We start from the raw sequence: 17,642 nt of genomic DNA on the forward strand, positions 1-17,642 counted from the left end.
GTCCGCCGCCGATCCGTCACTTTTATTTTCATTCGCTGGCTTTTGACTCAGCATTGCACTTGGTTTAATTTTACCATTTTTGAGCTTTTTTTTTAAATAAGATTAAAAACAGTTTTAGGATTTGTTTTTGCTTCATGTATAGTATTTTGTATACCATGGTGGTCGTTCGAAAGTGGTCAGTGAATACTGTTGAGTATAGGATGAACATGATTTTGCAAATCATTATATTGTGTCTTTATTCGTGTTCAACACAACATCCCAACTTCATTGGAGTATGTATGTATAAAAACTGTTTTGTATGATAGAACCATTTGCAGCGTTCAACTGGATCGTGACCAACTGTTCATGAGACACATCGAACAAAATTAAAGGAACACAGAGGCAACAAGCATTTAACTGGGTCACATTAATGACCCAGACGCATCCTAAATCATATGGTTTCCTCTAACTAAATTAAAACGTTTGATTACAAAGATATCTGCACACCAATCGGGTGCAAAATACCAGATGGCAATCAAGATAGCCTGAATGGACCACGATCAAATTAAGTTCCAAATCAATCCAAATGTTTTTCCCCCCAAAACAAGATGTGACAAACTTCAATTCCTTGCAACAATAATCCGCCCTGATGGAATTTTCGTAGAAAACACTCAAGGGCAATCCGCCGTGCACTTTTCACCCTTTCAAACAGTAAATAAGTGCAACCAGCCTGGTCACTGTTTTAAAGGACAACCGACGTCACTTTTTTGTTTCCTAACTGACATCAGAAAAACGTTTTATAGCATCTAAAATACCCAAAACAAGCAGTATGATATTCTTAGTCAAATGCAAAATACCAATAAAAATGACTTAAAGTGTCCAAAAACTACTTCAAATTAAACCCGGAAGTGGCCAGTTTCAGAAGGTCCCGCCCCCTTGTTCGTGGTGTCACCACAAGACGTCTTGCCTTGCTGGAGAATCAAAACAATGGCTTCAGATTCGGAAAAGATGCTTTCTTGTTACTCATCCAGTTATGAATATGATTCAAATAGTTCTGAAGAGGAAAGCATACACGTTTGCAATCGATTAAAGAATTTATTCCGGTCATTTTGATGCATCTGGAGAGAAATGTAGTGACAAACTCTTTCGTACTCACACTACCCAAATAAAGGCAGAAGAGGGCGACAAAGCTCTGTGTAAATTGTCTTCTGGGACGTTTTGTCAGCGAACATCAAATACACTGCAGAAGTCTTGGCGCAACACACACGATTCACCATCGCGTTATTTATGTGTTTTCCTTCTAATTTCGCCATCAACACGAAGTTTTCAGACCAAACAAAGTACCGCAAAATGCATTGAGGTGATGCAAGGTATGTCCTTTCTCGGTGAGGCCGTTCCTTCAGTGACGTAGGGTGAGGACTCGTCACCAACTCAAAAACAAGACTTCTGAAATATTCAGCGTGAGTCTTAAAACGTAAAATAGAGCTATATGCGGTGGAATCTTTGTAAAATACGCTCAGTAGAAGTCATTTGAAGCCATTTTACAAATTATGGACACAACTTGTCCGGAGATGTCGGTTGTCCTTTAAGAGACACAGTTACATGTACATTCGTTACAATTCATTCAGAGCATCAATTACATTTTCTACACTTCATTTTTCAAGACAAAGGAAACCTGTATTTGCATCAAGCATTGCTTTGTCAGGTCAACCATATAACAAAAAGGGAGATTTTGATATTGAGACACTTAAAATGTGACAGGAGTGGAGACAGGGAAAAATAAAAGCAAAAACATTTGGAGGCAGACACTTGGTGGATGCTGATAACTGAACTGGAATGTCGAGTCAATTCCTTGTGTCCTTGTATTCAGTGGTAAGGTGACATGTTGACAGGTCTACACGGAGCTGGTCACAGCCAGTTTTTTCAAGTGGTCCATGAAGACCTGCAGGCTGACGTCATCAGTTAGGATTGGCGCTCCGGTCTCCTGTAGTTGCACACCAAACAAAAATGATGAAAACAATGATGAACAGGAGCCGCCTCCTTGCCGACTCATTCTGACTATGCAATCTCATTTATGACTCTAATCCTTGAATCATTTTAATTGACCTAAATGCATTTGTCAGTAAGACTAGTTTATGCAAGTGCACTTAACAATCTCAATCCAAGGCTTCTGGAGCCATACTCCAAATCAGGCAAATATTTCTCGATTTGGCAAATTGGAGAATAAATCTATTTTTTATTTTATCCTAGTCTCCTTTAAAGGACAACCGACACCTGCGGACAAATTACTTCTACTGAGCGCATTTTACAAAGATTCCACCGCATATAGCTATATTTAACGTTTTAAGACTTGCGCTGAATATTTATGAAGTCTTGTTTTGGAGTTGATGATGATGCTCGAAGTGACGTGACATTCGGAACGCCCCTGACCGAGAAAGCGACGTACAATGCATTTTGGGTACTTTTCTTTGTCTGAAAACACCGTGTTGATCGCAAAATTAGAAGGAAAACTACATAAATAATGTGATGGTGAATCGTTGTGTGTTGCACCAAGACTACTATTTGATATTCGCTGACACAAATTCCCAGCAGACAAATCAGCCCATTTCCAACGGAGCTTTGGCGCCATCTTTTGCATTTTCTGGGACAATTTTAGGACTACAGTTAGGCTTTGATCACGGTTCAATTGCAGCACAGTGTCTTTTTCATACTGACGTCTCTCCTCACGTGTGCACAAGTAGACGTGTGTTTGAGTGTGTGTGTGCGCATCATATCCGGATTTACGTGTGGTGATTTTTTTTGTCGTTATTAATTGACCTGAGCATCTGACGTAAAAGCTTGGCCAAAACAAACATGCGGATCAAACATCCAAAGATGGAGGACACTGATTTGCTGTGGCGACCCCTTGTAGGGAAAATCCGAAAGGAAAAGAAGAAGAATTGACCTGAGCATTAAAACTGCATATAATAGCGAAAGGGCAGTTTTCAGTGTATGTGTTCCCAAAACAATGTGCTAATGGGAGAATTTGTGTAATGCCAAACAACAGATGACATATACATATACGTACATACATACATACATACATACATACATACACATATACATACATACATACATACATACATACATACGTGTGTATGTATGTATATGTATATATGTATGAAAGTGTATGTATGTATATTTCCAGACACATTTAAAAAAAGGCAAAAAGGGTACCTGTCCCCAAGCGTAGAGGTTGTTGTGGGTCTGTGAAGGGTTGACCTTTGAGAGAAGGAAACGGGCCTGCGAACCTCCGTGCTCAGTATCGACATAGCGAGGCATGGGAAAACGTGTCTGTAGAATCTCCTGCGCGTCATCCAAAGGTGCCTGGAGCAACTGTTTGAAGTTTTCATACTCTGCCATTTCCTGGTATCCTGCTTTCCGCCATTGGGCTATGGTCTGGGGTCAAAAAGAGAACGAAAACAGATATTGGGTAACCTTGAGTGAAATCACGTGAAATCAAGTGTCTAAACCAGAGAAACTTTTAAACGAGCCAAGACTAATTAAACAAACGCTCACAGGGTCACGCTCACATTCTTTTCTTGAAATGATTTTCCAGGACTTTGAGACTTTTTCATTTGCTACAGTACGAGTCAAGTTATCATATCATGCAATAATGTTGCCCATTGAATGGAGCTGAAGGCAGAAATACATATCTGTTAAATCTGTTTGCATTCCCCCAAATGGAAAACAGAAACACAATGTGGGGAAATAATTTTCCAGGACAACCTTTCCATGACATTTAGCCTTTTTCATGTGTTTTCTAGGATTTGAAAAATTATTTCCAGAATTCGTGGATGTGTGGGAACCTTCTCAGATCTTGATTTTTATCCATTAGAATAAATTCAGGAATAACAACACGTTTCAACATATGATCATCAATGTTTTGCGTGTTCGGTTGTATGATAATTATTTTATGTTAAATGTTCCGATGTAGTGGATTGTATTTTTCTGCGTACCTCTCCATGGTAGATAACAAGCTGAAAAAAGGTGTCCATCAGCAAGATGCGATCTGGAAGGATGCTGCTGCTGTCCAGGAGGACAGGCTGAGAGGGAGAAGAATCACTGATGTCTTATTTGTTTTGATGGTCACATTTACATCGAACAAATCACATCTCACAAGGATCAAGAGTCTAAAATGTGTAAGGCTGACCTCTGGTGGGCCATGAAAGGAGTACGAGTAAAGGATTGGTTGGATCATGATGAGCGACTGTGTCAAGTCCTGCCTGACAAAGTGGTGCCTGTAATAAGACGACTCATCCGGACTGTTGTTGAATACCTGCAGGAAGGGCGACCGCCGCAGGTGGAACATAAACTGCAAGTCAGAAACAAAACATCATTTGAATTAGTGACAAAAATAGTGACGGCGCGAGACTGGCTGCTACGACAGCACTTCATTTCATAAATGCTGTGAATTGGGAATTTTTACATAGTGAGACAAATAAAGGTTTTCTTATCTTATCTTTATGGGCATGTAGAAATTACAATTCAGATTCATTCATTTTTGTTTTTTACATTCTTTATTCTCTACGTACACAAGAGGGCATTCAATCAATCACCTCAATAAATATTCAGCTGACAAGCCGACATAGCTTTTTGAACGGACAAAGTATTGATGGCATTTGATTTAGCAGTTGAGCCTGAAACCATTTTGTGTCAAGTAAATTCTCCACATTAATCTTGTTTTTCTACTTTCAAGAATCACTCACAGGTGTGTGTAATAATAATAATACATTTAATTTCTAAGCGCCTTTCAAAACTCTCAAGATAATGTACCTGAGGGTAAAGTGACAAGGACTCTGACAGCTTGAAGGATGTCGGATCATCTTTATTGAATTGACCAAACTTTTGGCACTGCAACACATGAAAGCACACGTGAAAAACAACAGAACCACGGAGTATATTTTTTCTCATTAAAGAGTAATTGCGTAGTGTTCGTCAGATTGTGCGATGAGTAACTCACCAGGCGAATTAACTGCCTGTCCAGCCAGCGCAGCACATCGGGCCCCTCCTCTGATTCTGCTCGGAAGACGCCCAGGCGAGCCATGAGCACCGCGGCTGCTTCTTGATCAAATGATGACTCAATGTGCTGAATTTGGGACTGTGCATCTGCCCAGCTTGGGTGGGGACACATAGGACAAGAAGACACTGAGTATAATTAAACACAGGTGTGGTGTAGGTTGGGCCTGTCACAATTACATATTTTAATGATGACACATGTTCTTAGAAACTATAACAAACAGACTGTGGATCATGTTTTTATTTTTATGTCACCAATATTATGATTTAGTGGCATCATATTTGACAAACATACACTGTATACGGCAGACAAACTAACGTCACACCTGTCCAAAACCTGAGATGATAACGCTCTCTCTGTCTCCCTCTCTGTCTCTTTCTTTGTTTTCTCTCTCCCTCTGTCTCTCCCCCTCCCCCCTAAAAAAGTGTTCTTACTTTCTGGCAATTGTGGTGACACGTATCCTCCTCTGAGTATTGGAGTGCTGGTACTGGGTCACAAACTGTACGGCCCCTCGGCCTCCTTGTGGGATTGGTGCATTGTGCTGCATACAACAAGACAGCATATAACTATGGTTAGGTTTTCACACCTTTAACGTTCATAATACAAAGTCTCGATTTCATGTGATTTATTTTCCAATTTCGCAGGCAATGAACACCTTTATAATGTATACCTCAAAAGTGGCCATTTTATTGAAAATAGTTACAATGAACTGCCGTTATCTACTACAGATTCGTTATGTCTCTCGCGGTACGTCGTAATGAGGTTCAACTGTATTGTATTAACTAATGTTGTGTTTACGCAGTCGAAATAAATGAATATTCCTGAGCTTGAGGCTCAAGCAAATATGCTCTACCTGATTCACCACTTCAAAATAAATGCCCAAAGTGGTAGAAGGACTCAGACTGCACACTTTCCACTGACTTGTGCCACCAACGCCCATCTCCTACACAAAACAGTGAATTGTTAAGAGTGACAACGAGCCCCCGAATGACAGGAATAGAATACAATAACTTACATTCTCTGATACACAGGAGCCCTTTGAGTTGAGCGATACACAAGGTCCAATGGCCCCGCAAACCTTCAGTTCTCGTGAGGTCTGCGCAGATAAAATGACACATTGTAAGGCTTTGGAATATGCAAACATGGAAACGTGACCACTGATCGAAACGTCAACATTATACAGAGGAATATTGCTCGCACAAATAGATTTGGGTGAGAATCATGAACAAAAGCATCACTTATTTACCTTGACCTCCATGATGCCTCCGAAGGCCATGCGGAAGTCGCCGTTATAATCTTTGTTGAAAACTCGCTGGAAGGTTTGCTTGAACAACGAGGTATTAAAGGAGTCTCCCATGACAATGTGTCCCCTGAGAGTAGAGCAGAGATATATGTTTTCATCATTTGCAGTTTGCATTTTAACGAACCAGATTAATAGTATTGAATGTGCGTGTTTTTTGAAACATAGCATCACAAAAAGCCACTGGTTTCAAAACACAGAGGCAGTAGAACAGAATGGATTCCAGGAAAGAGTGCTTTTGCGGCTGATAGATGTCCAAACGTCCTGATTGTCTATATCAGATTGGCAAATAGTTTGCATTGCATGCACATTTTGTGGGTGTCTTTTATGGCTTACTTTGCCAGTCCGATCAATTTGGCATCTGCAAATTAGCCGCAGTGCTTTCCACTTTTTGTTTTTTAAAGGACAGCCCCTTAAGAGGCATCATCCCATTTTTGAGTGGGGATGGGGGGAGCCTTTCAACACATACATACAAATAATAGTATGTTGAATAATCATAAAAAGTTAAATCCACAGACTAATACAACATCATTAAACACACACTGACACCTAAAAACTAACACTTCGTGTTGCCCTTAGCCGAGCCTGCCGATGAATATTTCATAAAATACATATGTAGTATTAGCAATAACACTTACTACAACTACAAAGAGAGTACACATGTCTTCATACACAAGATACATCATGAATTAAGGTATGCAGCTGGGAGCAAAGCAGAAAATACCCATGTAAAACAAGAGCAGGATGGTTGACAATGACAGTTTCAATGTATTAAGTGGTTCTTCATCTAAGCCTTAGTAGGCACCTATTGATTTTTGTAATCTGGCAAAGAATGTTGAAGATGAGCAAAAAAAAAATAATATGAATGGGAATACTTGCGTCAATGCCATAATACATGGCTACCGGTTACTGAAATACATATACAGGTAACATCCGACTTACCACCGAGTTGCGTTCCAACCAAATGGTTGTAAGTCAAAATGGTCATAAGTTGAAATCAATTTAAAATGTTGAATAGAGACTCGGAGGCTAAATAACTCGCAAACTGTCAGGGATATGACAGTCAGACACTGTGGACAGAGACTCGGAACCAGAAAGATTGTCCCTACTGCCGGCAGGAAACGCAGTCTTCATGACATGCGTCTGAATTCTGCGCCCCTCTGCCAAGCTATTTACTGAGAGTGTATGCAAGTAAAGGTGATACATTAGTAAAACATAGTTTTCTTGATTATAATGCCAGCAAAAAAACAGATATTTTAATTGGTTGTCTTTTCCATTAACTGATACGTTTGTAACCTGGCTATGCTTGTGCAGGATGTTCAAGCCGTAAATAACTTTGGTGATAAAGGAGTATCCCAAGTCAAGGCAGGATCTCCATTTTACCTTGCTGTGTCTGTTTCACTCAGATTTACTGTGGCCATCTGCGCCTTGACTGTGGGCCTATTGTTTGGTTGGCCAGCTAAGCACTTTTAAACATGATAACTTCTTATTGTCCATCACAACCCCCCCCCCCCCCCCATCGGGTGCCATCACAGGGTCGATTGCTGTGCAAGAGTGAGATGCTGGCTGGCCGGCCATAATTGTCATATGCGTTGCCGGCCTGCTAGTGCGTTGCGGTGCCAGGCGTAGAATTACAATTTCAAAAATAGGGTCTGGGGGTCGTGGTCGTAAGTACAGGTGGTCGTACTGTTACCTGTGTCTCTATCCAGTATAATTAATCATTTAATTAAAGTCGCCGTGGCCCTAGGGTTTGGGGTTACATTATGTCTCAGCATCTGTTTCATTGATTTGATCATCTTTATAAATTGTACCTAGTGGTACTTTTATGCATTGGTGTTGGGTGTCCCAGGAGTAATAGTCAGACACTACAGGTGGTGAGGAGGACGTCGCATTTGTGTCTTATGAGTTTTTTTGTGTTGTGTTTTTAAATTTGAAATAAGCTCTATAAATAACTGTTAGAAGTGCTCATTTCATATGAATACCATTCAAGTCATGTTCAGATGAATAAAAAGTGTGGAATATTTCGAAATAATGAAGAGTGTTAAATGTGTTAAATTGGGTCCCAAATTTGGAAGGAGGGATAGCAAATTTCACAATCTTCCTGACCCATCTTGCTAAACAAGTACAGACCACAAAAGTAAAGAAAAGAGGAATACCTGTCAGTTTGCATAATCTTGTGTACGTAACACTCAAATAAATAAACCCTGGCATCAAGTGTTTGGCTGTCATGTGGTGACGTACCCAGTGAGATTAGATAAACATTTCATTTCCAGCAGCCCAGTCTGGTCCAAAGCGCAGGCGTAGATGTCAATATTGTGGCCATTTACCGCTGATCGGTTGGCTAAGGCTTCATAGTACTGCATTTTAAAAAAGAATATGAAGACAGTGGGGATTATATTTTTGATACCATGTCGAGTTCAAAGGATCTTATCATTCAACAACAGTGTTAGCCATGTTTTGACTCACCTTTGTAGCCTTCTTCAAGTGGCGAGCGTTATCCTTCTGGATGTCATGCCAGGAGCGGATGGGGGTTTTAAGCTCGTCTCCCACCACCATTCCGGGCCCCTGCGTGGGGGGCCCACCGATGAAGAGCATCACGCGAGCACCCGTGTTGGGGAACGTGCCCTACAAGATTGTTACAACATAAATCCAGGCATCAAGTGCAAGAATCACATTTAATGAAACAGCGAATCGGAGCATTGGAACATGACAGCTGCAATGGCCCAATCTATGACTCAATCTATAAGCAAATTTACCGAGAATTATTTAACCGAGTAATTGTGTTCAGACAGCCCAAATCCTTGACATTTCAGCACATTAACAGGAAATATTTGAAGATATCTGCAATCCTCTAAGAAAGCAGACTGACATACTTTGTCTTGACATTTGCAAACATCTGATCTGACAATGGAAAAGCAATCTTTCAATTTTCTGACACAAATCGGCAATTGAATCACAGAGCACTGTCAATTTGAAATGTCCTGTTTACATTTTTTTTAATCTGATAATTGACAAAATAGAGATTAATGGATTAAAGTATTATTTTAGCAGCCGAGTTAACACTTGGAATTTTATTAATGACATTGTTTTGTATTACAGGAGAGAAGGAATCTTGTTGATGTCCAATGTGAAGGCATGTTAAAACGCAACGTCTTTCAGGACACCAGGTTAAGCAAAAACAGCCCTCAGGAATATGCAAAAATAGTGAAACACGCACTTAAATGTTTAATTTAGGTTATGTGGGAAGAAATATAAGAAGACCTCATTAGAGAGAACAATAGTTTTTGTCTTTGTTGCCTCACGAGTGTAAGGCTGGTATGCTTCCGGACAAACAATTTGGTGAGAGGTTGTGGATGAAACCTAAATTTAATCTAATCAGGCCTTTTTGCTTTGCTAAAGGAGAGTGGTTGATTGCTCTTGCATTATATAATCATACAGATGAGAGGATAATGAAGGGAAAAGACAGAAGGCAAACATAACTGGCCTTTGAGCTAGAGAATGACATGTACTGTTTCTGCACAAGATAACGATTCTGCAGAGTGCATCACTGTGAACACTTCACGTGGTGAAATCAACAGAAAGAGGTTAAAGTACAGTGGCCATGGCGCTTCCATAAAAAAAGAAAAGCTCTGATTTGCCAGATTAAAAATTATCACATTCTAGTGATTGTCTATCTAAATTGGGTACAAACAATAAATGCATCATGAAACTTTTCTCTCCCATAATGGCACCTTCTTTAATATAGATATGATATTGTATTTGTTTTGCAACTTTGGTAAAGAGAATATCATACCTCCAGAAGACCAACAGCAACAGAGAGCGCAACACCGGTAGATCGGAGTGGTCTTTTACCCTGGGGTACAGGCCAGGGGTCTCTCTGGAGCTCCCCCAGTAAATCGGTCAGATTCATATCAACTTTGTGCACAGGCTGAAGGAACCTGAAAATTAAGGATGAGACAATTGTTACGTTGTAATGGTGACATTTTTGGAAACTGCTTACATTTACATAGGAAATCCAGCATATGGGTTGTGGCTACTCCGTTGTACGTACCTGCAAGATGCTGCAGCATCTTGGGGTGCAGGGGGGCGTCCTGGCTGTCCTGCTGCAGTAGGCTTTGTTAAACCCAACATCTCCTGGAAAAAAAGAAGAAATTTTGTTATGTGGCATGCTTGACATTTTGTAGTATCGATGTATTCAGCATTACATGCAATAAATGGTGGCACCAAAGTCTGCTTCAAGGCAAGTATGAACCGTATGCATGCTGATACTGACTCAAGTTGGAGGGGAAACAACAATCTGCAGCGAAACAAAATCGAAGAGTGCAAACCGTCGGCAAACTTGCTATCAGGAATTCTTCTGTGACTCATCTTAGCAAGAAGCAAAATAGCATCTCAGTCTGTTTTCCATGTATTTCAGCTTTTTTTGGGGGGGTAATGTTTCAATAGTTACTAATTCATCACAGTCCTATGTCACTCACCTGAATCTGTTTTGAGGTGAGATCCTTGGTGCCCCTGAATACGTAGCTCTTGGAGATCAACTCGCAACTAAGCTCATGAACCTGGACCATTCGCCCAAACGTGATGAGGCCCACCAAAGCATTGGAAGGCAGAAGACTGAGGGACATTTGGAGGGACTCTTTCAAAGCCTGCAGGTCTTCTTCTTCTAAGCACGTGTCTACTACATAAAGGAAGATCAGTGGAGCTGAGGGTCCCCGCTGTAAAATGGAGAAAATTGCACACGATTCAGCATTGTTTCGAAATAAATAATAATAATAATAATAATAATAATACATATCATTTATAAGCGCCTTTCAAAACTCTCAAGGACACTTTACTGCGGGTGAGCAGTTGCAGTCACACGCGCCAGCATTCACTGAACCCAGAAGTAATAAATAATATGACAACACAGAGACACAGAGAGTCATTCATTCTTCAGAAATGTGTGGTATGCCAATGTTCAAAATACAATGTCCATGGTTCACACTGTACTAAGCCTTGGTCCATGCACGAGATGTGGTCATAGTAACAAAATATGTCGTATGCACCTGTACAATGTATTCAATGGTGGAAAACTGTGGCATGAGTTCAGCTGGTTGGTTCACTTCTGATATTCCCGCATAGGAAGGAGGGAACTGCAAACACACACAGATGTACGTAGACAAACCAAGTAAGACAAAGCTACTTATGTTTGAAAACATCCATCAAGACTTACTGGGTTTCTCTGGAAGCAGAAGTTACAGGCCCAAATCTTTGCCCTGAAGTCAACTTGGCTGTTAAAAAAATGGATGGAAAAACAAACATGTTTGGTATGCATCTAAACACAGAAAGTAGAATGTGTTTTACCTTCTTTGGCCAAATTGAATTTCAGCATTTGTTGCTGTTTGTTAACGATGAGTAAATATGTGACGCGTAACGAAGTAAACATGAAATACAATGTATTTTTCTGCTATTCCCTTGAAAGCACACCAGAAAAATATACATAATGATTACTAACAAAACCAATAAGCAAAACTTGAAATCACCGACTAGTTTAGCGTGCCACATCCACTCAGCAAAATGCCACACTCCACTCATGCTACCATATGTTTCAGGTGAAAAAGCTAAAATAAATGAATTGTTTTGATCATAAATAATGCACTTGAATGTTGGGGCAATTCGCTATACGAACACATTTTAAACATCTTTTCGCTCACTTAATATTTATTGTACGCTAGAAGCACCCAAGTCATATGCACATGGCATAATTCTGAATTTGACGAAAATGTTTACAGAATAGAAACTTGTCTAATCTAAACTATTTTCTTTAGCTTTACAAGGCTTTTTTTAACTCTATCCCAAAATAAATAAATAGAAAGAAAAATAGCTAAATAAATAAATTGCTGATACTGTTGACGTGCATGATGTCAAGTCAGCACACAGCTTATCGTATTTCAGGAAAATGTGATATACGTTTGGTTTGTTTTGTGACATATATTCCAAATGAAGAACACCGTTTCAACAAATAAGAGTTTAACCAGACAACAAAACATAACATAACACACAGTAGATGTGAGATTCCATGAAACGTGTCACATCAGTATCATGTCAGAATTTGCTTTTAGATCATAATATTAACTAGGAACCATGTATTAGTTCAACCTTTTTGGCCAACCACAAAGGGTCAGCAAAAATCTAAAAATAAAATAAACTACAGGAGTTAGTAAACACGTTGTGCAGGTATAACTCACCACAGTGGATTGAGCACTGCCTTGCAGTTGGCTCGGCTGCACATGACAGGCTCATATTGGACTGGGGGTAGGTCAGGCCTTTCCTTGAGTGGTGTGAGGAGACATGAGACAGGCACCACTAGCCTGGTGGCTTCTAGTCGGCTGGAAGGCCAAAGGTTCCAACTGAATCTTACGCCATCCCTGTCCTCATTCTGTTGGATGAATTCCTGGTAGGTGGCCATCAGCAAGCTTCAGCAGAGTAGACAGTCAACAGAGGACAATATGAAGATGGCACTCCCAAAAAAATGCTTCCAGTTTTATCTAGTCTTAAACAAAGAGAAGATGTGTTTGCATTACATTTCAATGCCTAATTTGCGAATATGACGCACAAATGCACCCTACAAAAAAACTTGATGAACGGGTTACGGTGTCTGAGACATTTTAATAATGTTGTACTCCACCTTTGTTTGAATAATTGTTACGCCTTGAGCAAGGAAATTATTGTCTTTCTGCTATACCGGGAAACTAATTGCGAGTAGAGGACACACTGTTAGCATTCCCAAATATGGATTGGAAGAAAAACTAAACTCAAGAAAATAATTTTTGTGTTGTCAAAATTTGTGGTCTTAACTTGTTACCCATTTTATCACATGTATTTCCCTGAAGTTGGCACATTTGAATAAAGCCACCTCTTTAAAGATATTTAATGTGTTTGCTCACAAATTACTGTACTCAGTTGTCAACATTTTATTTTCATTGCAATGTTAGCCTATCAATTTCTGTGGATTTACTGCAACATCAGCACTGTCTCACTACATTGCCGAGATGTGTTTAATGTCTAGATCGTACACGTACGTTTGAAGGCGAAGAATTGAAATTCAAATGTCGATATTAGTACATTATATCATTAGGCAATACATTTCAGTCTTATATACTACTTGTGGAATACACTGTCTGAAAAAATGGAAATAACCCAAACGATCAGAGAGTGTACTAATGTTCCATTGCAAACGTAATGTTCGTGAGGATAATAAAAACATATTTCAGATTTAAAGCCGTGACACAAAAAATATTGTGCAAGGAAAAGGTTTCACCATCCTAAAGTACAGAACTGTACACCATCAACATCCCATAAAGTACACGAGACCGAACGCTTCGTGTTATCCTTTTAATACAAAAGGTAACAAACGCTTTATTGTGAACAAAATATAGTTAGAACTAGTGCCAAAAACGTTTTCTATCCTTGCTTTGCTACACGACCTGTAACATAACATAGGCACTCCGGTACGCTACACCGCTAACGGAATTTAGCATTAGCATGTCTTCTGACAACACTTTCAATCTGATATTCGTTGACTTGTGGTGAAAATCATCTTACCTTGATTATCAGGTTGAGGTCCGTATCAGCGTTTATTCTATCCAAACAAATGCAACATTTGGCTCTTAAAACACAAGATCGATAAGGAACTGAACACAAGCAACTGCGAACGTTCCCTAACCGGCCGGCTTGTCTTTTCAGTAAAGTGACGTGTAAGTCTAAGATTTGACGGTTCCGATTGGTTTCAATATCAGTGACGTAGAGGGGCGTGTCTGCTACGATTCGGAACAGGAAGTTGCCGTCCACCCAACACGAGTGATTGTACAGTACTGTACATTCCAATTCTTGTTGGAAGTTGGAATTTCTATGATTAAGTCACTCAATAATATTTACAACCCCGACTCGAGCTTCCAGTATCAATCGAAAGAAAAACTGCTTTCCGTGTTTTATTAAAGTATAGTAAAACAACAATTGAAATTTGACCTTTAGCTGTGTCTTAGACACTTCAACGTTTAAAATAATTTGTATGGTTATAATTATGTAATCGTATACGTACTTATGTGACTTGAAATATAGAACATGTCTTTTATTACTGTATACATTTTACAAATGTCAAACAATCAGAGCTGCAGAATATTTGGTCAGTAACAGTAAGAGTAACTAACAGTAACACAAATATCTCTGCTTTTATTGAAAACGCACGGTCCCAGTAGAAGCAAAGATAAACATAAAACACTGGATGACATTAGATGGCGCTGCGACTACTCTTTATTTTGCAAGGTAATCGGACAGAAGAAAGAAAGTGAGAGAGGGAGAGAAAGAGAAAGAGAGTGGGCTGATACATAGTGAGACCGCGGAATCTCATCCCCAACTCTCATTGTGAGAGCAGGCGTGATCCTAAGGGCCACTTTTTTCTCGCGTTCTCGCGAACTGTAGCTGGGGGGCGGGGGAAGCAAAACGAAAAGAGGCATCCACTTCGACCGTGGGGATGTTGCAGTGACGCAAGAGCGTCCTCCCTGCACTGAGCCGGCATCGTCAGCTGTTGCGCCTGCAGAGAGTGGTGAGCAGCAGCCGTGTCGAAAAACTATGCCACGGATGTTAAAACGATAACCTTTATTGACGAATCAATCGGCGAGCTGATGCGAGCAAAGACTACCACCCAGCCACTGAGTATTACCCCCCCTTTGGTGGAGCTGTGCCAATGGAGAAAGCGACTACACCGCCCCAGCCTCAGGTGCAGCTTTCAATAGCCAAGACCGACAGTCCGGCGGACGACGTCTCCGGTTTATCAGACGAGGACCTGCTCAAATGGACCAAAGAGGAGCTCGTGAGGCGTCTGAGACGCTCCGAGGCCGACAAGATGAGCGTGATTCTGGACCACGGAAATCTCATTCGAGAGGTCAATCGCAGCTTACAGTTGCACTTGAACGAGATCAGGGGGCTGAAGGTGAGGAGGAACATTTCGTGAGGGATGAGATCATGTAGCTGTAACCTGAGGGTGTATCTGAGTGCACGCACAGTAGTGGGTGTGATGAGCTGTAAACATGGTATCAGACACGAGGTTATGCCGAAGTTCATTGGGCCATTCTGTGGGTCTGCTTGTGGTTACTTTTACCGAGTAGAGTAGCTTACAAATATTCCACCTGCACATTATAGCTCAGCCACTAGCGTTTCTGTAACACTGCTAGTGTAATAATATATTCTTATAAAACTATTAGAAACATCTCGTGAATCTTTTGGGGATTTTACCATGACAAAAGTGACACAATGTGGACATTGTTTACAGTTTAAGCAGAAAGACATATTGGTGCAGCATGACTCTAGAATCGGTCGCCTTTCAAGGATATACGTATTGTCACTTTCCCACCCATCCAAGCTACCCAATTACAATGGAAAGAATCGGAGGCCAGAGGGAAACAAGAGAGCTGGACAGTCCCAATTTAAGAGTTACATTGTTGCACAAAGAGGAAAGAAGGTTACATTTAAGGGCATAGCACCAAGGTTATAAATTGCACCGTTTGAGGGTTTTACTTGAAGGCGAGGCTCCAATAGATTTTTGTGATGTCTTATCGAATGAATGCCACATAACAAGTGCAATTCTGGGTAAGAGAAAAAGAATTAGGGTTTCCTTTACATATTTTTGCATTTGGTGGTTAATGCATGAAAGAACAATGCAATGGAATCCGAGTGGAAATCACTTTTAGCACTGTACTTTGACATAGAAAAAAATAATTCAAGATTGTATGAAAACATAACCACATGTATAATGTCTTTTGTCTCTGACAATGCTACCAGTCCTTGGGCCCAGGGGTCACATCAATGAATCTGCCTGCCTCTCATGCTTTGATTTCTTCCTGTCAGGACATCAATCAGAAGCTGCAGGAAGACAACCGCGAATTGAGAGACTTGTGCTGCTTCCTGGATGATGACCGCCAAAAAGGAAAGCGAGTGTCCAGGGAGTGGCAACGTCTGGGCCGTTACAGCTCGAGCATTATGCGGAAAGAGGTGACCCTCTATCTTCAAAAACTCAAGGAATTAGAGGTTCGACAGGAGGAGGTTATTCGTGAAAACCTGGAGATGAAAGAACTTTGTCTCCTCCTGGATGAGGACAAAGAAATAGTAAGTGGAAGTGGAGGAAGTGGCGGGAGTGTTGGAATGGGCGTGGGATCTCGTAACTCCATAGACAGTCAGAATAGTTTGCTGCTGGTTCCCGGGCAGGGGTTCCTAATGAGGGATGTTGGGGATGGGAGCAGCACCTCTAGCGCAGGGAGTGCTGACAGCTCAGATCACCATCAGCATAAGCAAAGTCACATGGCCGTTGGATTAGGCGGTCTCGGAATTTCAGGGGAAAAAGGGAGTCCTGAGCTGACGCATAAACCCAGATGTAGCAGTATCAGTGCCATAGGAGGAGCAATGGCAGACAGAGAGGTGTCCAGCCCCGACCACCCGGCCGGGCGCAACCGGAGCACAAGTCTGGAGTACCCGTACACTTTGCCCCAACTCTGTCGACCACGTTGCGGCTCGATATCAGTGCCTGATCACAGCCGGGCCATGCGAGGCTTGAGCCCAGAGAAATATGGAACGAACGTAGGACGCAGTAGTCCAGAGCAACATCCAAAACACTGCAGCTCTGACCTTGTTTTAGGCCAGAGGCAGCACTACTTGAGCCCGGGTGGCAGCGGTGACCTCTACCTGAGGCACCACAGGAGCAGCATTAGCAGTACCGGTTGTGAGAGCCCTGAGCCTCGCCATGCACATTTAGGGACCAGTGAACATGTTGAAAAAATGTGTGCGGTCCAGAGGAGCAGTCCCGAGACTCATAGGCACCAATACAGTTTGAGTCCTGACCATGGGAAGTTCGGCAGCCCAATTAGAGACGCACAGAGGAGGACCGCTGGAGACGAGTTGTCACCCCATCATCGCAGCATCTATAACGGAATGAATGGTACGTTTACAGGCACGTGAATGAATCCTTTGATTGTAAAGTAATACAGTAAAGTCTCGTTATATCGATATCGGTTATATCGATAGTACTGCTTATTACGATACTATTTCTATGAACGCAAGGAGAAAATTTACAGGATCGGATATATCGATAGTCTGGTTATATCGATGTTTTTTCCGACTCCACAGAATATCGATATAACGAGACTTTACGGTATTTAAGAACCTCGCAAATGCAGTGCCAGAAAGATTTTGCTGATGGGAGTTTGACACTTTACTTGCATTTTGGTTCAGAAAGCAATGTGGCCTGAAAGCGGAAGTAAACATCCAAACCTT

General features: G+C 41.1%; 2 protein-coding genes across 3 annotated transcripts in view; one reads left to right on the forward strand and one right to left on the reverse strand.

The window, feature by feature from the left end:
- Positions 1-219: 219 nt before the first annotated feature.
- Positions 220-14,061, reverse strand: sec23b (SEC23 homolog B, coat complex II component). The gene is made up of 19 exons (XM_089005423.1): positions 13,923-14,061; positions 12,566-12,870; positions 11,551-11,608; positions 11,384-11,470; positions 10,817-11,053; positions 10,390-10,472; positions 10,132-10,276; positions 8,805-8,963; positions 8,580-8,695; positions 6,285-6,408; positions 6,054-6,134; positions 5,892-5,981; positions 5,473-5,579; positions 4,982-5,135; positions 4,795-4,872; positions 4,172-4,333; positions 3,978-4,064; positions 3,196-3,417; positions 220-1,963 (listed from the first exon to the last, which is right to left on the reverse strand). Exons 2-19 carry the CDS (start codon positions 12,784-12,786, stop codon positions 1,874-1,876), a joined length of 2,301 nt encoding a protein of 766 aa, XP_088861549.1. The 5' UTR covers positions 12,787-12,870; positions 13,923-14,061; the 3' UTR covers positions 220-1,873.
- A 625-nt stretch (positions 14,062-14,686) lies between these two features.
- Positions 14,687-17,642, forward strand: part of ccdc85al (coiled-coil domain containing 85A, like) — a 28,615-nt gene continuing 25,659 nt past the window's right edge. For both annotated transcript variants that reach the window (XR_016116299.1, XM_089006829.1), the window contains exons 1-2: positions 14,687-15,309; positions 16,224-17,307. Coding sequence is in view for 1 of the 2 variants with exons in the window: in XM_089006829.1 (XP_088862955.1) it covers positions 15,064-15,309; positions 16,224-17,307 (1,330 nt within the window). In the remaining variant the exon portion in view is untranslated. The remainder of the gene's footprint in view (positions 15,310-16,223; positions 17,308-17,642) is intronic.

This window comes from Hippocampus bargibanti, linkage group LG10 (genome assembly GCF_051943395.1).
Source record: "Hippocampus bargibanti isolate YZ-2025 linkage group LG10, ASM5194339v1, whole genome shotgun sequence".
Taxonomy (NCBI): Eukaryota; Metazoa; Chordata; class Actinopteri; order Syngnathiformes; family Syngnathidae; genus Hippocampus; species Hippocampus bargibanti.

Excerpts from the sequence above, each read along its gene's own strand:
- sec23b (XM_089005423.1), bottom strand. The coding sequence starts at position 12,786 with ATGGCCACCTACCAGGAATTCATCCAACAGAATGAGGACAGGGATGGC. Across the intron at positions 11,471-11,550 it reads TCTGCTTCCAGAGAAACCCA|TTCCCTCCTTCCTATGCGGG; the intron begins GTAAGTCTTGAT and ends GTGTGTTTGCAG. Across the intron at positions 5,136-5,472 it reads GTCACCACAATTGCCAGAAA|CTGGGCAGATGCACAGTCCC; the intron begins GTAAGAACACTT and ends TCCCCACCCAAG.